The sequence below is a fragment of the Colletes latitarsis genome, chromosome 14 (genome assembly GCF_051014445.1).
Source record: "Colletes latitarsis isolate SP2378_abdomen chromosome 14, iyColLati1, whole genome shotgun sequence".
Lineage (NCBI taxonomy): Eukaryota > Metazoa > Arthropoda > Insecta > Hymenoptera > Colletidae > Colletes > Colletes latitarsis.
Window position 1 is genome coordinate 30,053,725 of NC_135147.1, and position 22,564 is coordinate 30,076,288.

At 35.4% G+C, this 22,564-nt stretch overlaps 2 protein-coding genes across 6 annotated transcripts; both read left to right on the forward strand.

The window, feature by feature from the left end:
- The first annotated feature begins 43 nt into the window (after positions 1-43).
- On the forward strand, positions 44-5,258 carry Eif2a (eukaryotic translation initiation factor 2A). Its single transcript, XM_076781347.1, has 12 exons — positions 44-196; positions 703-966; positions 1,196-1,295; positions 1,590-1,765; positions 2,600-2,688; positions 2,756-2,906; positions 3,021-3,191; positions 3,291-3,465; positions 3,534-3,697; positions 3,758-3,856; positions 3,930-4,132; positions 4,213-5,258. Exons 1-12 carry the CDS (start codon positions 169-171, stop codon positions 4,336-4,338), a joined length of 1,746 nt encoding a protein of 581 aa, XP_076637462.1. The 5' UTR covers positions 44-168; the 3' UTR covers positions 4,339-5,258.
- A 1,121-nt stretch (positions 5,259-6,379) lies between these two features.
- Positions 6,380-21,210, forward strand: Faf (ubiquitin carboxyl-terminal hydrolase-like faf). Of its 5 annotated transcripts, XM_076781817.1 has the most exons (30): positions 6,380-6,446; positions 8,180-8,392; positions 8,541-8,805; positions 8,882-9,107; positions 9,180-9,314; positions 9,383-9,539; positions 9,623-9,946; positions 10,599-10,856; positions 10,935-11,033; positions 11,119-11,396; positions 11,492-11,693; positions 11,780-12,109; positions 12,200-12,534; positions 12,705-12,945; positions 13,180-13,317; positions 13,435-13,704; positions 13,781-15,540; positions 15,621-15,794; positions 15,862-16,003; positions 16,079-16,383; positions 16,463-16,713; positions 16,792-16,967; positions 17,055-17,251; positions 17,338-17,465; positions 17,541-17,707; positions 17,793-18,058; positions 18,138-18,373; positions 18,461-18,663; positions 18,782-19,047; positions 19,317-21,210. In XM_076781817.1, exons 2-30 carry the CDS (start codon positions 8,327-8,329, stop codon positions 19,462-19,464), a joined length of 7,743 nt encoding a protein of 2,580 aa, XP_076637932.1. In that variant the 5' UTR covers positions 6,380-6,446; positions 8,180-8,326; the 3' UTR covers positions 19,465-21,210. The 5 variants fall into 5 exon arrangements, with proteins under 5 accessions (XP_076637932.1, XP_076637927.1, XP_076637929.1 ...); XM_076781812.1 differs by having other exon boundaries at positions 17,338-17,707; XM_076781814.1 differs by lacking the exon at positions 6,380-6,446 and adding an exon at positions 6,610-6,683 and having other exon boundaries at positions 17,338-17,707.
- Positions 21,211-22,564: the final 1,354 nt, after the last annotated feature.

A 22,564-nucleotide genomic window follows, 5' to 3' on the forward strand; every position in this document is an offset into this window, starting at 1 on the left:
CGTAACATGTGGCTCGTGCGGTAAGATGTGTCGGCTTTCCCCACCACTCCGTTAAACACTAAGGAAGTTCGTCGTTACTAACGTCGATACACTCAATTATGCCAAATCTGGTCACACTGTATCGACTCGATACTCGATATTACGGTACCACATGGTAACGGAGGTAAAATGGCGTTGCCTGTACCTTGTGTCGCTGGTAAGTATTTTTATATTGTTTTTATAGATATTTTGCTCAATTAGAGATCGAATTTTAATTAGTATTTTCTCACGAACAATATACGGATCTGTGAAATACATATCTATTCACAATACGATTACAAGTTTTATAATATGCTGCAATTGATTGCACGAAAATGTCATGTGGCATCGTATAACTAAACATATTTGAGATAGAATGAATACATTACATTTTAATAGTATAAATACGAATGAGTATGCGTTTTCGGCCAAAGAACATTTATCGTGTATTTCTCTAGACAATTACTGATAATTTTGTAAACAATTTGGAGTTATTTGAAATTTTTTTGGTCAGAGTATCTCGTTAATTTTATGTAGTTTATATCGCGTATAAACATTATATTTAAAACGTTATCTTTTCAATTTTATAAGTTTATTCAATACGTGTTAAAATCGATTTAATCAATAATATCTTTGACAAATTCAAGAGGAACAGAGAAATTGACAATTTAATTTCTTTTATAGTGAGAGGTTCCATTGGGGTCAGTTTAGGACAAGGCCCACCATCGTACGAACCGGTTAAAACATTTCCTAAAGATGACAGCAAAACATGTAAAGCGATGGTTTTCAGTCCAGAGGGAAGGTTTTTTGCATGGATAAATGGGATTTCTGCCAAGGTTTTACACTGTGATACATGGAAAGTTGCCACAGAAATCAAGAAGCCCAAAATTTCTTCAATCGAGTTCTCCACTCGAGGCACATATTTTATGACATGGGAACCATTCATTGGTATTAGACTATATTCAGTATTATTTATTTGCACAAACTATATGTATAATATTCTCTATGTTTTAGTTTCATTTTATTTTCATTCTTATTTTACGTAAGATTTTTCTATTAAAATAAATAATTCAGCTCATAATTCTTAACAGATATTTTATTTGTATTAAAAAATTTACAGTAGATAGTGTTATTAATGTACAATATATAACATACATTATTAATTTTTATGTTACAGTGACACAATCTAATCCTCAAGGAACACCAAATCTTCACATATGGAAGTCTGAGAATGGAGAACTAGTGAATAGTTTAATACAGAAGAAACAATTAGATTGGTAAAGTATTACTTGATCAATTATTATTATAATCTTGATAAATAATCTATTGTAAGATAATTTCTGTTTTGATCTTGTGTATTTGACAGATCAAGGAAAACTCTATTTTCAGAAACCCTTTACACATTGAAAATGTGATAATTCAATTTTATACAATATCTTTAATAGAAGTATATTATACACATTGTTATTTAATTTTTTATTTGCATAAGACTAATTGTCTCGAATGTATGTACATAAATGTTTGGTGAATTTTATTTAGCATGTAGCTATATTCGTATCATGTCTATTCAGGATGCCTCAGTGGTCAAGCGACGAGAAACTCTGTGGGATATTAATTGGCGCGGAAGTTATTCTATACGAGGATGTCAATTTTTCAAAAATTGCTTACAAAATAAATGTAGCCAAAGTTGCTACTTTTAGTATATCGCCCAGTAATACTCCATATTATATTCTCTGTTACATGCCGGGTAATTGCATTTTGTAGCATTTAATTTTAAATCTTACAAATACATGTATTTTATGTAAAGGTACTTATATGTGGAGAGTATATTATTTTTGTCAAGGAACTATTTAATTTAAAAACAAATAGTTTTTATTAATTGCGGGATTTATTATGAAGGAAATTAATACAAGTAGATAACTATAAACTAAAAAATTATAATGTCACGAAAAATCAAGTGATAACTGTGCGTCGTGGATTATAATATACATATATGTATAAATCTGGGAGTGTTTAATAGTAGAATAATTCAGGTATAGCTGAGATAAAAATTGGCATATTTTATGAAGTACTTTTTTATTTCAGTTTCTCATTATGAAGCAAATATGTGTGGCAAGCATGTAAATGCGCAGGTGGAATGAAGATTATAAAACAATTATATCTATAGAACACTTTAATATTGTAAAGAAGTACAACAGAATTAATACATAATGGTATTTTGCAAAATAGACAAGCATGAATATATATGATCAGGATCAACAGTAATGGGAAATTTTCCTGATTATTGCATGCACAGTTTTAAAATGTAAGTACATTAATAAAGTCATAGGGAATCAAAAGAATGTTTAAAAGGTAATTATGAATAGAATTATATCCAGAACATTAATTAAATTTAATATTGTAGGCTTGACATTAACGTGACAAATAATACTGTTGCTATATTATTACATGAAACATTTGTAAAAATAAGTACTCTCCACATTAAATACCAAATTTTTTAATTGCATAATTATATGTATTATAATACTACTGTAACTGTATACATCGAATTGATTTTGTAATTTATGTTACTGTATCATAGGAAAATCTGGTCAACCTTCGTTTGGCAGACTATTCCAGTATCCAAAATTCGAATCCACACAGGCTTTGGCAAATAAAAGTTTTTTCCAGGTATCATATTGCGTTTATAAAATATATACGTATATTTATCGATATTTATCGAAATATTCCTCCTTAGGCAGACAGAGTGAATATTTACTGGAATAATGTTGGAACGAGTGCTTTATTAATGACGTGTATAGAGGTTGACAAAACGGGCGCTTCGTATTATGGAAAACAGACTTTGCATTATCTTAATACAAAAGGAGAAACTGCTATGGTTATGTTTAGTAAGTAACAATTTATTGATTTTAGTTATTTATAAGCCGTCAAGCTCGCTTTATTCTTTATAAATAAATATAATTAAAGCGTAGAAAAACTTTAATTTTCATTTCTTATATTAGGTAAGGAAGGTCCCATACATGCAGTAGAGTGGTCACCAAAAAATACTGAATTCTGTGTTATATACGGTTTTATGCCAGCCAAAGCCACATTATTTAATCTTAAGTGTGAATCGATATTTGAATTTGGAGTACTACATCGAAATAGTATTTACTACAATCCACAAGGAAATAATATCCTTTAGTCGCTTAAAAATATTATTTAAGTCGTGTACCTAATAGAAATGTTTTTCTTCTTTATTAAACAATTAATTTCCTTAACCACTGTTGTACTTCTGATATTGGCTGGGTTTGGCAATCTCCGCAGTGGAATCGAACTGTGGGATATTGGTAAGAGAAAATTAATTGCTAAAACCGATGCACCCGATACTACGCTTCTTCAATGGTCTCCGGATGGAGAACACTTCATGACTGCAACTACAGCGCCCAGACTTCGAATGGGTAATGGGTAAGTAATGTTTAGGTGGACGGAATTAAAAATTAATATTTATTTATAGTAACAAATTTATAATGAAGTTTTAAGATTTGGCACTACACTGGAACATTATTATACGAACGTCCATGGAATGAACAAGAAAAACTTTGGGAAGTACTTTGGCAAACGTTCCCACCAAATACATTCCCGGAGAAAGCGATCAGCTATAAAGCTGTCGAGGGTATCGCTCCTAGCCAGCCACAAGGTAAAGATATTTCATAATATATAACAAACGTATAGAATTGTTACATTAATTCGTTTACAGCATCGAAGGAAGTGTATCGACCACCTTCCGCAAGAGGGAAAACTATATGTTTTAAATTACACGATGATGAAGAATTCGGAATTAAAAAAGGAACAGACGGTACGTTTGAAAAAAAAACATGTAAATTTCAGATAAAATCTATATATTTGTTGCATTGTATTATTATTTATAGCTAAAGGCACAGCGAAAACAAAGAAAAAGACGAAGAAAGTTAAGAAGGAATCTGAAGCTTCCGCGTCTTCTCAGTCGCATTATAATAATCCAAATACAAATGGCCAAGTCACTACAAGTACAAAAAGTCAAAGTTTAACTACCGCAAATGTTCCTGAATGTGATGAATTGGAGAGGAGTAAAAAAATTAAAAGGATTAAAGTTGTAAGAACTTTTGTTTAATTTAATAAGATCTTTGAAGTAATATTTGGTAATATAAATTTTTATATTTTCGTTCTACATAGAAATTAGAGCAGATTTCAAAATTGAAGGAACAATTAGTAGCAGGCAAACAATTAGAAATCAATCAAATGGACAAGATCAAGAAAGAAGCTGATTTAATAAAGGAACTTGAAGAGCTTGCTTTATGATGAACACTTCAAATTGCGGATGTATACAATTAACGAAAAAGGAAAAAAAAACAAGTCCGAATGTTTCTCCTTAGAACGGAAAATGATCTCGGCCCATCGTTTACAGTATCGTACGTAAGGAAGTTACGTTTGACTGTAAATAAAATTTTTATTCTGCGGAGAGGTAGTGGGAACAAACTAAATTTTGGAAGTGGATTGAACATGTTTCCACATTATTGAGGTTGCTAGAATTTAAGATACAAGTATAAATTTTGTCTGTGAGCGATGATAAAGGGATTAAAATGGTCCATCGCACGTATTCTTTAATAATTAGAGAGTATCGATATTTTGTTTCTTAACAAATTTCTCATTTTAAATAATATTTCCAAGTAGTACCAAAGATTAATACAAAAGTATCGTTTGGTATTACGTTCGTCAAGTAGGAGATTATATAAAATATAAATCACACGGGAAGCATGAGAAAGAAAAGTAGCGTGATTGTAAGATTAAATGCACACAAAAAATAAGTTCCTGGAGGCAGGTGCTGTTATTTAAATTATCATGTTTGTAAATTATTGAGTACTATTTTTTTTTCCTTGTAACACTCGTTCACTATTCGTGAACATTTACTAATGGTTTATAAATAGACCATATCATTTTGTGATTTAATTGTTACTAAAGTTACATGTATTATGCTGAGATAATTTTGAGAATATGTTTTGTTCTTATACACGATATTTCTGTTTTTCGTGCCTCGCATTACGTTTAAGATTAACATTTTATATTTTCCTTGCTATCAAGGATTATAAGACTGGTCGGATGAAACAAGTTTACTTGGCACAGTTTAATAAATAAATAAAAAGAACTTCCAAAAAAAAAAAGTATCAACTATTGTTCCACAGCTAGAGAAACACTCAAGTAATAAAAGAAATTTAGCTTTTTGAATTAGTTCGTTTCTTATGTACCATTTTGTTTCCTTAACAAGAGTTAAAAGTTACCCTTTTTTGTTTTTCAATTCTCTATGTATATCTAGTGTGTAATAAGAATAATTGTATTGTTCAAGATTGTTTTTATTTTACACGTCTACTTAGAAAAAGCTTTAGTAAATTTAATCAAGTGAATGAAATTGTACAAATCAAGAGAGAAATATTCTTTACCTTGCTTTTATTAGTTTCGACGCTTTCAATTATAAAATTTATATAATAATCTTTGTTCGATAAAGAACAAATCATCATGCAAGGTATGTCCATGTCAAGTTCTCATAAAGTTATATATTATTAATTCTGACACGCATATTTAACGATATTTGTATAAAACATAGCTTAATCTTTGGAGTAATGGATATACTATAAAATTAATTAACATCGGAAGAAAAACTACATTCGCCAATGTTGTGTACAGTTACATTAAATTTTATAGAAATAAATTACTTAAAAAAAAAAAAAGGTGTTACCGACGTACAGTTTTTTCTATTAACATCATATTACTTGTTGCATTTGAATCAATAGACACAATATTCTTTCTTGATTAAATACTACTGGTGAAAAACTGTTACTATAATATTAAACTAATCAATTTTTAATGCGATAATGTAAAGGAACACCCTGTAACGAGGACGAAAATAATACAATTATCTGTAAAAAATATACGGCTATGTATATCGTATCATTGACATTTTTCGAAAAGCCTATGATTAAATAAAAATTACTTGACACTACCCGGTATTTCCCGTACCAATGGTACTATGTTATTCTTAATTCGAGTCTGATCTTTTTCTCCCTACAATGTGCTGTATTTATAGAATTCAATTTACGCGGTAAACTTTGGATGAAATTAACCGCATAAATGGAGCTCTTAATGTATTTACAATATAATCTTCGATGACAATAAATAAAATGAATTTATACGAAAGAAACCAATGAATAGGGATTAAAGGAAGCGGCGATCAAGATTGAATGATCGGGAAAAGCAGAAGAAGCACCGTGAATATAGTGGTGTACGGTGGTCGTTTTAACTCGAAGACGACAGTAGCGCCGTAACATAGCCGTGTTTACAGATTCGCCAGTGAGTTCCATAACGTCACGTCAAAAAGTGCAACAAATATTTCTACCACCGTTTACTATGTAAAGGTGCGTTTCCCCTTGTTAAAAGCTTTACGGGGTAATTGGTGATAACAGGAACAGTCTGTGTCACTATATGTCGTTATCTGATCGGTATATCTTCGGGCAGAGAATTTAAAAGGTTTTTCTTAATACGGCAGTGCTAATCGTTAGGATGGTCGCCATTTTGTCCGGAGGTGGCCCGGTTGAGTGAACGGGGCGAAAATAGTTGCTCTCTGAACACCGTGGATCGTTGAAACCACATAGGTACCGGTTGACTGGGATCATTTTAGCCAATTCGTTGTTAACGAAATAGATCTGATGCCCGTGAGAGCAGTGCGGGCATACGAATATCCGTGATTTCTTTTCCGTCGCCGCTCGACGTTAGTTCTTTGTAAGCACGCCGTAGACGTTATTTTCGCGCAATTTCAAGCCAATTTGGCGACTGTCTTTCGCGATACCGTTTACTCGACGATGCTGTCTCATCGACAGAAAGCGAGCCGGCTTGGTCTGCTTCCTGGCTCGAATTTTTGACGGTTGACAGCTCTCGGTACGTTCGACGATACACCCGAGAAATAAAAAGAGCCAGCAAGAGAAAGAGAGCTAGGAAAGGAGAGAGAGCGAGACGAAAGAATAATTCGCGACATGACATCGTACCTTTCGTACGGATTGCGAAATTCGGAAAAAGAATTACGGCCCTTCGGACGCGATTATTAATTTTGCATCAAGTCTTTCGTGCGGTCGAGTGACACCATTATCGTTTATGAAAGAATCGTTTCTCGTTGGCCGAGGACAAATGATCGGAATTCGTCGGTTGAAACCTTAGCAAGATCATGCTGTCATGCGACTTACCGAATGTGCGACACGTCCCTCGTTATCTGTATTTTCTCGTAGATCTCGTTGATATTCGTTTTCTGGTGTTCGACGGCGAAATATTGACACTCACTGGTGTACCCCCGGGACAGGCTTGAATTACAGGTGACACACAGATTTGTTCTCACGTTTTCAAGCATTAAGTAATCGTAGGAATCGCCGTCGCGTGTTACCTTTGTTCTCTACAAATTTCGGGAGTAGAAATTTTATCCTGCTCGAAAATAATTGAAATATTTTATCAAATACCTTGATTGCTGGTCTAAACATGGATGGAAGAATTTATTAAATTTAGAGTTAACAGAAAGTATCCTATGAAAATTTATGCGAGAATAGTTTTTTGCAACCAGTTTTCTTTATAGTAATTTTGTAGGAATTAATAAACGTTTTAATCTTATTTGAACAAATCTGTGAGTGTCATGAATTTTTTAACTATTCTAAAATTCTTCTCACAATTCTTTTGCATAGGAAGTAAATAATATTTAAGCTATTAACAATACACAGAATAATGGGTAAATGAATATTTGAGTAGTTATAAATTTGTAAAAATGATTTGCAAACACAAGTACATACTCTGAAATATTCAATAGTACACTTGTGTGTGTGTGTGTGTATTACCGCAGATGCTGTGTAGCTTTTTGACCTGAACAATGTGCAAATGTACCAGACAACATATTTTTACAGTTATAGATGTAAATTGGTAAATTTTTTGTAAATGTATTACTGCAAGTCTAGTACAATAAGTTTAGATGCTATAATATACTCCTAATATTCGTGCTCAAAAATGTTGGTTCACAAAAGGTCATTAGAATGGTATTGCATTTACAACTGTAGAAAATTATGATTAAATATTTGTCGAACAATATAGAGAAAACTTTATTATTTTGTTTCAGATAATGTAGGTATAGTTTATTCAAACAAGGCCTTTAGGGTATAATTATATTTAATGTCAGTGAATGAGTTGAATGATTGTTATTGGTGGTGCGATTATTGGACCAAGAGGTATTGAGATAATTGGAATATAGCAAAGAGCACGCAAAATGACGATCGCCACAAGAGGCCATGGAGTAGGCATAGACCCTCCTGACAGCCAGCAAAGTACACAGGTACATTGCAATAATATTTCTATATTCTATAATATCACCTTACAGATAAAGCTGATACTTTTGTCTCTAAGAATTGCAACTTGAATAAAGTTTAGTTAATCCTTTGTTAGCTAATATTATTGTCAAATTAATGTAAAACATATAACAGATGCACAGTCCACTGGGTCCGCAACAATTGGCTGACACAATGTCAGGACTTCAACTCACAGAGAATGTGGTACAAACAGAATGCACCAATGATACCTTAACTTCGGTAGAGGATAGTAATCAACTCCAGGGGGAACCTGATTTTCCTGTAGCAAAACTCAATATTCTTCATGAGAAAATATCTAGTCCACGCTGGGTTGTACCAGTTCTGCCAGAACAGGAGTTAGAGTGCCTGCTGCAAGCCAGTATCGAACTTTGTAAAAAAGGTTGTTGCCTACAACAAGTAATTTTCTCTTTTTTGTGCCATCGAATAACACTAATTTTGAATATAACTCTTTATAGGAATTGATGTACAAAGCGAAGCGTGTCAACGCTTTTTTCGAGAGGGACTCACAATTTCTTTTACCAAAATATTAACCGATGATGCAGTAAGTAGTTGGAAATTGAATATTCAGAATTGTATTAATGCAAATTGCGAGTGGTTGGTGGAACTATGTGTTCTGAAACTAGACGAGGACTGGTTTCCTCTCCTTGATTTGCTGGCGATGGTTTTTAATCCTAGTAATAAGTGAGTTAAATATTCGTATAGATAATTAAAAAGATTTCGTTGCAGTATTAAATCCTGATATATTTTTTATAGATTTCACACATTTAATGCTGCAAGGCCGTCGGAAACTGTTCCCGCTTGCAGTGATATACCTGATGAAGAACTTTATGCGCGTCCACCATCTGATTCAAGAAGTCCTCGTGGTTGGCTAGTGGATCTTATAAATAGGTGGATGAATAATATTATCCTTTCGATTTTATCATTTCTACTGTGTTCTTAATACTGTTTCCTTGCAGGTTTGGAAGTCTTAATGGATTTGAAATTTTGCTCTCTAGATTTCAGAGCGGCCGAAATTTAACAGTACCAGTTATTTATGCTTTAATCAGACCTTTTGGTTTATGTCATGAACTACTTACTGTTCATACAATAGTTAAATATCTTATGCCTATTGTGGTAAGTATCTTGTGTAGTATTTCAATTACTAAAATTCAATTCTAGCCGAATTTGTGTTTTGTAACATGTTCTCTTACATGCAGGAAATGGTGCCTGTAATTTTGAATAATTTAACTGACGAAGAATTAAAGAAGGAAGCGAAAAATGAATCAAAAAATGATGCGATATCAGCCATAATCAAAGCCGCCAAATGTTTAGTGTCGCGTGTACCGCAACAGGACGAAATGATTAAAAATTTGGAAATTTTGAGACTGAAAATGATATTGAGACTCTTACAAATTTCTTCGTTCAATGGAAAAATGAATGCTTTAAACGAAGTAAATAAAGTAATTACCACGGTTAGTTTTTATCAACATCGAAATGCGATTACCGAGGAAGAAGAATGGCTTACCGCAGAACGCATGGCTGTAAGTTCAATTTAAAAAATTAGATAAAAGTTAATTGGAAGATATAGTGTTTTCTTTTTGTTTGCACTTCAATATCCAATGGATTATTTAATTTCCTTCAGGAAAATTAAAATTAAAAAAGACAAAATACTGCAAGCTGTCATTGTGTTCAAAATTTCATTTGCAATATTTTGTCTCTCTAAATTTATACCCGGAAGGGAAGCAAATATATGCGATCGAAATGTCGAAACAATTTCAAATAAACGCACACTCTACCAGGATTGGGCGTTATTAATAGTGTTTGTCGGTCACAAATAAAGTTTTATATCTATAAAGCTTTTATTCGAATGACGAAGACGGACGGATAAATATTTATTTGTTATATAATTTTATAGTTTTATACTACTGAGAAATTTTACGCGCTTCGCACGTGACGTATTCCACGCACAAATAATACATATAATATTATACGCGTATAAAGATTATAGACACGCGCGAACACGTGCGAAGAATCGTGTTTTCGTTTACATAACGTATAACGACTAACGTTTCATTCGTGAGTCACGAATAAAATTTTATTTAAATAGAAATGTGTTAAACTGTGTTCTATGTGCGTATTACGCAGAAGGCCAACGAAGACTAACGAGTATTTGACATTGTTCTGTTTATATAGAAATGGATAAAAGAGAATGGAGTATTAGAAATCGTCTTGAGAGATTCGTTGCATCAACCTCAGTACGTTGAAAAGTTGGAAAAAATTTTACGCTTTATTATAAAAGAACGCGCATTGACTTTAGAAGATTTAGATGCTGTTTGGGCGGCACAAGCTGGGAAACATGAAGCAATTGTGAAAAATGTTCATGACTTACTGGCCAAACTTGCTTGGGATTTTAGCCCTGAACAACTTGATCATCTTTTTGAATGTTTTCAGGTATACATAATTGTGAAATTACAGTTATTTTTATCGCGATGATTGTTATGATTTAATTAAAAAAATTTGTTATCCCAGATGAGTTGGAAGACTGCTAATAAGAAACAAAGAGAAAAGTTATTAGAATTAATCAGAAGATTAGCGGAAGATGATAAGGATGGTGTAATGGCACATAAGGTTCGGTAATTTTTTCTTTACGCGTGTACATATAATCTAATTTCTGGTTTTATTTTAATTTAATTGTACGTCACTTTAAAATTAGGTTTTAACTCTCTTTTGGAACTTGGCTCATTCTGACGAGGTACCTACAGAGATCATGGATCAAGCACTAAATGCTCATGTAAAAATTCTCGATTATTCGTGTTCGCAAGAAAGAGATGCTCAAAAAACAATTTGGTTAGACAAATGTGTGGAAGAATTGAAGAGCGGCGATAAGTGGGCTTTACCTGCCTTGAAACAAATTCGAGAAATATGTTGTCTCTACGAACCAAATCCTAACATAGTAAGTCACGCTCCACGGGGTCATCACTTACATTTTAGGTATGTTGATATGAAGAATGCTAATTGTGATTTAAAATAAACACTACTTGCTTTCTTTTATACAATATTTTACTTGTTATTTTTCTATCGTTTAGGCAAGATGTTATAGAACGACTTCAAGCAGAACATTCAATAGTAATCCTTGTAACGAACAGTTTAACAAACTATATGGATAAAATGCGGCAATTGGTCAAAGAAAATCCGGAAATTGATGCGAACACTTACATGCCCGATGATCGTTACAATCACATTATGCAAGTGCAAGAAAGGCTTAATTTCCTTCGTTTCTTATTAAAAGTATGTCACGATCATTTTCGTAGTAACAGAACGTTTCAGTCGTGAATGTCATCAATTATCATCGATTAATGTATATCTTCTGATAGGACGGTCAATTATGGTTATGCGAAGATCAAGCTGAACAAATTTGGCAGTGTTTAGCAGAACAGGGCGTATTCGTGTCCGATCGTGAAGCTTGCTTCAAGTGGTTTTCGAAATTAATGGGAGATGAACCAGATCTTGATCCAGCAATAAACAAAGACTTTTTCCAAAAGAATATACTACAATTGGATCCAACATTACTGACAGAAAGCGGTATTAAATGTTACGAGCGATTTTTCAAAGCCGTTAATTCGAAGGAGGGGAAACTGAAACTAAAAAGAAGAACGTTTTTTATGGATGACGTTGACCTCATTGGTACAGATTACTTGTGGCGGGTAAGTAAAATCATAATACCGGTTGGCTTATTTCAATGGTGATAATAATGTCTTTTGTAATTATACGTGTTTGTATATTTATTCATTTAGGTTGTAACCAATAGTCCCGAAGAAATTGCAAATCGCGCCATAGAACTCTTAAAGGAAGTAAATACTAATTTAGGACCGCGACTTCACTCTTCGGTTCTAGCGTTTCATGTAACATACATAGGCGAATGCATGGACAGATTGAAAGCACATTACGACACTGTGTCCGTATTAAGCAAAGTGTACCTCGAAGGAAAAGAGGAACGCGAGGAACAAATGTCGAATAAAATTAAAGTGGAAGCAATGAAAATGTGTCGCGTTATGAAGGTGTTACAGGAATACATAAATGAGTGCGATTCAGCATTTCCCGTGGAACGAAGAATATTGCCATTACATAGGTATTATTGTTAGTTGTTTATATTGAGAAAAATAAGTATGGGATAAGACTAGACTTGAAAATATTTGCATGTTGTATTATCTGTTATTTAGGTTCGTTATAATATCATGCAAACGTGTGCCCATCTTTGGTTTTAGTATAACGAAAACGTTGTATTGTGTTTAATTACAGAGCAGCTCGTGGGAAGCATCTGTCTCTCATTATTCGTTTTGCAAATCCTGGTCGCAATGTTGATGATATAGATGTGTTTACACACAGTAATGACACTTTAGGATCGTTGAGACGACAAATACTGCGCCGAATTAAAGCAAACGGATCGAATGTAAAACTTGACTTGTTTCTTAATGGGGAGTCCCTGGAGCCAGCAGACGATAGAAAGCTTCTTTCTCAAACTCCGTTACGAGATAAAATGGTTTGTACTAATAATAATAGTATATTATTATTTTTAATACTAGATTTGCGGAAATATTAATTGCATATATTTTTATTGAAACTTGTTGTGTTGACGGTTATATTAAAATATAATTTTTCTTGTAATTAGGATGTAGAGTTCAACATAATATTAATAAAATGTAATATAAATTGATAAAAAATAATATTTACCAACTCTGATTGAGTAACTATGAATTGAATACTTTTCGTTTAGTTATTGTCCGCAAAGCTGAGTCAGGTAAACAGTAACATGCCAAGTTCGCCAGATAGTAGTTCTGATAGCTCCACTAGTTCCCCACATCATCCATACGATGGACCGAACGTGGAGGCAGAAAATAGCTTACCGGGCGTGGTATGTTAATTTCTCTTTACGCATGAATTTCTTTTTTTCTTGAAATATTCGTTCTGTCTTTTTTGGAAACTCGAATGGGAAACTTTTGTACCCTAACTTTATTATATTCTTTCGTAGGTTATATCGCAAAGATCGCAATACGCTACGTTTTTCTTTCAATTGTCAGATCTAGGATGTACACTTCAGCACGCGCAATTACGCGACGGTGCACGAAATCTGTTACAATTGGTGCCACCAGATACACTCACTGTATCACGATTACAGTGGTTATTCGGTCAATGTAAGGACGACGATAATTTAGATAATGCTCTTTGTAACGAACAAAATACCACGGTAGATTCTTTATTTTTTACTGCGAGTCCTAGCCAAGTTTTATACAATTTAGAGGTAAATAGTCTTTGTAAAATCTTGGATCGTTTTTCACGCTTTCAAGAAGGATTCATAACTGGAGTCTGCGTTTCAGGTTTTATATAGTTTGTTAATGCCAGCTCTGGATCCGATGTCGGAAAGAGCATTCGAGTTTCAGTGCAATTTCATAAAGAGCGGCGAGGCTGGCGTTATCCTCGAAATGTTAACTAAAAACAAGTTTTTACCAAATGCCGACGAGATCACGAAACGGGCAGCGTATCTAACGGTGTTGAAGTTGTGCAAACTGTTGTTGACGGTGGTGGGTAACGTGATGGCCTGCGTGATGGACGAAGTGCAGCAAGCTGGAATTTCCGAAAATCATGATAATCATGTTCATAACAATCGAGGTCCGCTGGCGGTTCTAAAACAAGCGTTGCAAAGCGTACCGAATCAGAACACCGAGTACATGTTGAGAAGCGTAGCGGCGAAGTTAGCTCAACATTTATCGCGTCGGATGTTGTGTGGAGGAACGGAGTTCGACAAATGTCGGCAGCTTTTTATGCAAGCCCTATCCTGGGAGCTACCGGACGTAGCGACCATTCGTGCCATAATTAAGCTAGCATGGGCGGCATCCACAGGCAATCTAAATAATATAAACGCATCCGTCGAAATGCTTCATACGCTGCACGAAACAAACGAGAAAGAAACGTTTAATAATCCTGACAACAACGACGTGTTGGTGTGCAAAGAGGCATTGGAAGTTCTGACGATCGCCTTGGTGTTGAATCCGACCGCGTTAGAATCGTTGCCGAGGGACAAAATGTGGCACACGTTTTTGATAGATCTTGTGTTATTGAGTACATCGAGAATGGTCAGAATGGCCGCGGCCGAACAGTTTTTTCTTATATCGACGTGGTACAGTAGCGGTCATCAGCCATTACTATTCGCGATAACTCTACTTTTCTCGGTTTTAAATACCACCGTAATGGAACACGCGAAACAGAGCCACGAGTACTTCCAGCTGTTGTGCAGATTGTTGAATTTCTCTCACATGTCGGGATGTCCCCTCTTGACGGCCGAAACGTTATTGAACATCGAGATAGCGTGGCTGAAGAAGGTTTGTGACAACGTCAAAGAAACCGGCGAGAGTCAAATCGACGAGGCTGTCCTCGAAGGCCATCTTGGCCTCACTAAAGAACTATTGGCATTCCTGCCTCCGAGCAAGAAGTACGAACTGGGTTCGGACGAGAAACACGGCGCAAATTTGATAAAGGAATTGGTCGAGGACTTTGTGTTTCCCGCATCGCGTCTTATGCTACAACTACGCAGCACCGGCGAATTAAGTGCCTCGCAAGCGAGCCCAGTCTGCACTACGCCTCAGTCGACCAGTGCGGCATTCGATCTACTCGTGGGTCTTTGTATAGGCTGTGCACCCAACATGAAACTTCTAGTCATAATGCTCACTGACATGTTTTACTCGGAAAGAGACGAACCGCTAGTAGAGTGGGATTATCTACCACCAGTTGGCCTTCGGCCGTTAAAGGGCTTCGTAGGTCTAAAGAATGCAGGTGCGACTTGCTACATGAACTCAGTATTACAACAATTGTACATGGTCGAGAGTATAAGAGTCGGGCTTCTGGCCGCGGAAGGTGCAGCGACAGACTTAAACGAAGATTTCTCTGGCGAGGAAAGGATCGAGGGAGAACAAACGATCGAAGCGAACGATAACGATACGAACGAAGAAAAATGCGGTGCCGATGAATCCAGAAAGGAATATAATATCGGTATTCTGAAACAGGTCCAAGCGATTTTTGGTCATCTAGCTTACAGCAAATTACAATATTATATACCCAGAGGTCTTTGGAAACATTTTAAGTAAGTGTATGTTTCTACGTATTTTTTAGTTGGTTTATTTAGTAGCGATGCTTATTTCCTGCCTGCCTTATTGTTTTTAGACTTCAGGGTGAACCTGTAAATCTCAGGGAACAACAAGATGCTGTAGAATTTTTCATGAGTCTAGTGGAAAGCTTGGACGAGGCATTAAAAGCTTTAGGACATGAACAGATAATGAGCAGGATTCTTGGTGGTTCATACAGCGACCAGAAAATCTGCAAAGGTTGCCCTCATAGGTACCTTCTTAATTCTTATGTTCCGCTTTTTTCGGTAAACTGTAATACTGCATTACATTATCTGCAGATATTCCAAGGAAGAGCCGTTCAGTTTGATAAGCGTAGATATCAGGAATCATAGTAATTTATTGGATTCTCTTGAACAGTACGTGAAAGGGGAATTGCTAGAAGGCGCAGATGCTTATCACTGCGATAAATGTAACAAAAAGGTATATCTTTTCGAGATTTAGATCGTGAATAATGTTCCCTTGTTTAGGTGATGTATTGTTACATTTTCTTTTTAGGTCGTAACGGTGAAACGATTATGCGTAAAGAAGTTGCCACCTGTTTTAGCCATTCAATTAAAAAGATTCGAATACGATTTTGAAAGAGTTTGCGCCATAAAATTTAACGATTATTTTGAATTCCCAAGAGATTTGGATATGGAACCTTACACTGTTTCTGGACTTGCTAAAGTGGAGGGAGAAGTTATAGACTGTGATTACGAGGAGTCAATAAAAGGAACTTGTACCAAATACCAATTGACTGGCATCGTAGTTCACAGTGGTCAGGCCAGCGGGGGCCATTATTATTCTTATATTTTACACAGGTATTTAAAAATGTTTCAACAATTACACGTTCGGTTAGGTTAGGTCGAAGTAGGATTAACGGTAATATTACTTTGTCAGGCAAAGCGATGGCATTGCTAAATGGTATAAATTCGACGATGGCGATGTCATGGAATGCAAAATGGAAGAAGAGGAAGAAATGAAGTCTCAATGCTTTGGTGGTGATTATTTGGGAGAAGTGTTTGATCACATGCTCAAACGGATGAGTTACCGAAAACAGAAACGATGGTGGAACGCTTATATGTTATTTTACACCAGATTGGACGTGGAGGAAAATTGTTTAATGAAAAGCGTTAATGAATTATCATTGTGTAAGTTTGATCGTTTAGATTCTGTTCCGATTTAAATGTTATTAAATTCGCGTACTATGGAGGCTCTTCGACTTTTAGATACGAAACTAGGAGTTATGAAAATGCCACCAGCTATCGAATATAGCGTTAGAAAACAGAATATAAAATTCATGCATAATCGGAACCAATTTAGCGCAGAGTATTTTCAATTTATCAAGAAACTCGTATCTTGCAATCCTCTAAACATCAATAGGCAAAATATGAACGAGAAACTTGTAAGTTGATTTGACAAATAGTAATTTCTTAAACGTTATCGTTTTAACGTATAATTTATGATAATTTTATGACTATTGCTATTGTAGAGCTCGGAGCAGGAAGAACTTGCTATGTTGTCCGTTCAATTAGCGTCGAGATTCCTGTTTTATACAGGTTTCCATACTAAAAAGACTTTGCGTGGAAATGCAACGGATTGGTACGATATTGTCTGTCACCATTTGCGCAGTAGTAAATCTGTGCGGTCCTGGTTTGCTCATAATGTGCTATTTAATCATCCGCATAGGTACCACGTACCTTGAGTTTTCTTGAGTATATATGCATGAGTCTAGGCACTGTCAATATTTAACGAAATTAATTAATTGTCTTTAGATTTTGCGAGTACCTTTTGAGCTGTCCCAGTACAGAAGTTCGAACAGCTTTTCTCAAAATTTTGGTATTTCTTGCACACGTTTCCCTTCAGGATGGCCCATGCGTGCCACCTAGTTTAAACGCACCAAGTAAGTTCTTTCATAGTACGTTCGATACGATTATTGGGAAACACTTTTTGACGTTTCTTTCAAATACTTTTTCAGCCATACTATTGGACCCAACGGCGACGCTCAGCGATCACTTATTGCACGCAGTTCTTTCTTTGCTTCATCGTGAAATCTCAGATCATGGGCGTCACCTACCACACTATTTTTCTTTGTTCTACACATACGCGTCGCTTGGTCTTGCTGAAAAGGTTCAGTTGCTTAAGGTAAAGAACCTGTTTCTCACGGAATCGAGGAACAATGTCTATTCTGCGAAATGTCGTAACGATTATAATTTTTATTGTATTATAGTTGAATGTTCCGGTTACGTTTATGTTGGTTGCAATCGACGAAGGACCCGGCCCTACGATAAAGTACCAGTATCCTGAATTAACTAAATTGCACCAAGTAGTTAGCATGTTAATACGTTGCTGCGACGTATCATCGAAAGCACATTCAAGTCATGCACAATCAGGAGTAGCACCTTTACCGAATCCGTACGGAGACCCGGCCTGCCAGAATGAATATTTAATGCCTATACAACCACAGGCAGCGGATATTCTTTTTGTTAAAAACAAGTACGAATTACTCGTAGCGAATATCGCAAATAAAAGACAAACCTATTGCCAACGTGGTAATATACGTTTTTGTTGATAGTTACATGAAAAAACTGATCGAAGATGCCGACGTCAACGTCACCGAAGATACAGTGAAATTACTGCAATATTGTTGTTGGGAAAATCCACACCTATCACGGACAGTACTCAGCGAATTATTATGGCAAATTGGATTTGCTTTCACGCACGAACTGAAACATCACACGGAATTATTACTCGCCATGCTTCTTATGGAGGATTCATGGCAGACGCATCGTGTTCATAATGCTCTTAAAGGTATATATGTAGATGAAAATATTATACAGTAACATATGTATATTAACATTGGCAAATGCGACTACCTCGTTCTTGTAATATTTCCAGGTGTACCGGACGAAAGAGAAGGATTATTCGAAATAATACAAAGAAGTAAACACCATTATCAGAAAAGAGCCTATCAGTGCATTAAATGTATGGTGCAGCTTTTCAGTAAATGTAGGCCTGCGCACCAACTTCTATATCACAATCCCGAATTGAAGAGGAAGTGGATACATGCTATTGACTGGCTTCACGAAGAACTCGAAAAAGTAAGCGTTCAACAACGACGAACGATTTAATTATATTAGAAAGTTTCAATTTATTTATAAATTAGATCGACTACATAGATTATAAATTCACAACGTGAATGTTAATTTCCTTTTGCAGAGACCATACGCTTCTACGACACCGTACACTCACGCGTACAGTAATTGGTCTCCACCAGCGCAGTCTAATGATTCTACGAATGGATACGTTTTAGAACGCAGCAACAGTGCAAGGAAGACATTAGAGAGAGCATATGAACTTTGTCCCGATGTGGAACCAGAAGTGGAAGACACGAGTGAAGAATGCGCGGAGGAAGCAGAGAAGTATCAACCGCAAAATAGAGCGGTAATGCGATCAGTGCGTAACCTAGGATGGATGTCTTTAGGGTAAGATTTCTTTCTATATTACACTAACCTCTAAGATATCGTAGTTTTCTCACATACACTTGTTCCTTACTTCGGTGATAGTTCTTATCTTGTCACCGATGATTTTCACGACAGTTTCGAAGCTTGGTGGAAGCTTCCTACTAACTGTTTTTTCGACTCGTACAAGGATATACGCTATATAATATAACGTCGAGAAATATGTAACTGTTTGGTAAAAGTTGCCATGTTTATATCGCGTTGCAGGCACGGTCGTAATTTTTTGTTTTTAGTTACCCCGATGTGACCGTAATACAGCAAATGCTGGAGGAACAACAACCGCAACCTGGACCATCTCCAGTTCACACTCCCCTTTTAGCTCACCAGTTACACAGTCCACAGAACTGTGAGTCATCGCAAAATACCAGCCGGGATCCATAATGAACGCTAAATACTGACGTTCTACCAAGTTGCTGCCTCGGTGAAACCATTTCAAAATACTTAGATGTTACTGCGCCAGCAGCTTGGTGCCGAACGGTAGAGGCACCTGTACAGATATAACTCGCAAAACTGTTCTTTTTTTGCAACTGGTATTCACGAACTTTGCATTTGCAATCTGTCAGTTTTATTGTGGGCAGTTACAATTCATAATGATACGATGTGGTATAGCTATTTGCATTATTGAGAGAAGAAGAAGAAGAAGAAGAACGACGATAGAACAGCAGGGCGATTACGATTAAGAACAGAATTTCTACGTATTGGTTGAGGCAACCAATTCTTGTTGTGGTTTTTTTAGTACACCTAACGTTCGCGCATTCTTCATTTCGTGTATCCATGATCGGTTTCTGCTTTCGAATTTAGGGAAAGTGACGTTTTGGTAGGAATAAACCTCCGGAAGAGGTTGACGGAAACGAAAAACAAAAACGAAAAAAAAGGAAACAATTTAGCTATGAATCTGACTTGCCTCGATTAATGCATACGAATTCGAGTGTAGGAAATACGATAAGATTGTATAAATGTATAGCGAATAGTGTTATGGAATCCCGTCTCTGCCGAATAGAAAACAAAGGTATAAAAGAACGTAAGTTTCCGTATGCCTATGTAAATTTGTTACTAATAAAAAAAAAAACGTTAAAATGAAACTTTCTAACGACCGAAAGATAAGGCTAAACGTACAGTAGTTTACAATTTAATTGGAAAAAGCAGAGCTACAGAAAGGAAAAAAAAAAAAAGAAAACTATGCAACTATTGATATTTCACTATTTTAGTCTTTCAAGACGAATTAAAAAAAGTACACATATACACATACACACACATACATGAAAGAAGAAATTTCCTTGTACTTAATCTCAAGCATCAAAGAAGGAAAGTCATTTCTCTGTGCGGCGGATTACGCTGTTTAAGAATTTAGACATACACCAATGATGCCTCCCATTGTGCTTTCTTTCATTTCATCCAATTTGAAAGAGTTGTGCCTTCGATATTGTGCGACTCCATTTGTATTCTTAGATAGATGTTTAAGGATCGGGTTGTTGCTTCGAATTCGATTGCTTCTATTTTTGTCTGTTACGTTGACTATTTATGGAGAAGCTAGAGAATGAATCGATGAAACTACGCGAGAGATACATACGTAAAAGTACGCGGTGCAGAGTCGACTGTTCAATAAATTAGTTGAATAAAATGCAGGCTAACAACGGGATAACTCGTAACTTGACGCCGTAACGATGAATATCGAAACGCCGCTGAAAGAAAGTGTTGTTCGGTTTTAACATAAGAGATCGTGTTATCGCGAGAGAAAGACGAGTCTTGTTCGAAGTTGAAATTTTTACAAACAAAAGGAATTGAAGAAAGCGTGACGGTAGCACCAAAAGGGTATGGAGCAAATGTAAAACTCTAATTTGTATCGTTCTATGGTACGATCACATCGTTGAGAAAAGAGCTGTGGTCTTTTCGCAGTATTGTAACAAAGCAATTGTGAGTTTTCACTCGGTAAGAAAGGGAATTTAGACAGGCAAATTGTACCGGTTATGGCATTTTATCGGGCATACACGCGTAAAACAAATGGACACAAACGTGACTGCGATCGGACAATTTTTAAACTTATGAACTGGCCATAGCTCTGACTTATTGAATAACATGTGTTATATAGATATTATATAGATAATACTAAAAAAAAAGAAAAAAGAAAACTGGGAAAAAAGAGAAATAAAAGTCACGTGTAATGAGGATAAAAGCGAACCGTGTGTATACATAGGAATTCGTGCGATGAGAAACCAACGACAATGTCAAGACACCAGGAAATAACGACATATTGATTATTGTTCGTATTTATCAAATATCCACGTTAAACAGTGTACCAAATTATATAATAGCTTCTATCGGTTAAATAATAATAATAATAATGATAACGATAATGGTACCTAATCTTACTCAGATATGTACATATACAACTGCTTTTTATATGTGATAAAAATTATTATATTCCTATTATACATTGAGGTTAGTACGCTATTGTAAATCCTGGTTTTTTGTACACAGACTGTATGCTAAGTTCATTTCTTTCTTTTTGTTAACAAGAGAATGTAGTCTATAATTATTTAATATTTAATTGTATCGCTACATAAGCGTAACACGTCTTGTATGATATATACATACATACATACATATATATGTATATATACACATATAACTTGATTTCTTTGAAGAATCAAATGTCAAGATTTATGCGGTCGAACCTCGAAGTTTGTTGTGTCATGATACAGCAACAACATAGTATCGTATAATTTCTTTACTTTCGATCGTTTCTTTTTTTGGCTAAACGAGCGATAGAGAGGTAGGAGCGAGAATAACACGAAATGCGACAGCCGGGCACATGGTTCTAATTAAACAATCAACTGACTGTCCGAAATTATCGTGATTTCATCGAGCGCGGCATTCTCATTATCACTGTTTCTGTGCAAAACGACAGATCTACGAGAGTCGATCAACATTGGCGGCCATCTTTAATGCAGTAATCGTTTCCGTAACAACCAGAAACGACGAAAAACCAACTATTTTTCTCTTATGCGTGGAGCGTCATTGGGATAAAACAACAACAACAACAACAACAACAACAACAAAAAGACAATTCACAAATCTCGATAATGAGTCAAGGCGATCAATGCAACATTTGTCGAGAGGCGTCACGAATCAAAAATCAAAGGCAAATGCATACGAAGCATTAAAAGAAAAAGAAAAAGAAAAAGAAAAAAAAGAGTATAACCTAAAGCTGTACAGTTGTATAATGCTTATAAGTGAGATGAAAATGAAAGGAAAAAAAGTAATTAGTAATTCGAATCCATACGCGACAAAAAAAAAACTTTCTTAAAACGTAAACGAAACGAAAATAACAAGGTCCCTCGTGGACGTCCGTTTAGTTTTAGTTGTAAACGTAATTTTATGTATTCACTTGATCGACGCTCTAGTCAGTAAAATTAAATAAACGGAAGGAAGTTAATTTTAACTTCGTTTATTTAGTAGTGTAGCGCAGCTCTCGAAAATT

Coding starts and splice junctions, on each gene's coding strand:
- Eif2a (XM_076781347.1), top strand. CDS start 169: ATGGCGTTGCCTGTACCTTGTGTCGCTG. Junction 1,296..1,589: donor CAGAAGAAACAATTAGATTG/GTAAAGTATTAC, acceptor ATGTCTATTCAG/GATGCCTCAGTGGTCAAGCG. Junction 2,689..2,755: donor CAAATAAAAGTTTTTTCCAG/GTATCATATTGC, acceptor ATTCCTCCTTAG/GCAGACAGAGTGAATATTTA.
- Faf (XM_076781812.1), top strand. CDS start 8,327: ATGACGATCGCCACAAGAGGCCATGGAGTAGGCATAGACCCTCCTGAC. Junction 12,946..13,179: donor CTCCGTTACGAGATAAAATG/GTTTGTACTAAT, acceptor CTTTTCGTTTAG/TTATTGTCCGCAAAGCTGAG. Junction 18,374..18,460: donor TGTTCATAATGCTCTTAAAG/GTATATATGTAG, acceptor TAATATTTCCAG/GTGTACCGGACGAAAGAGAA.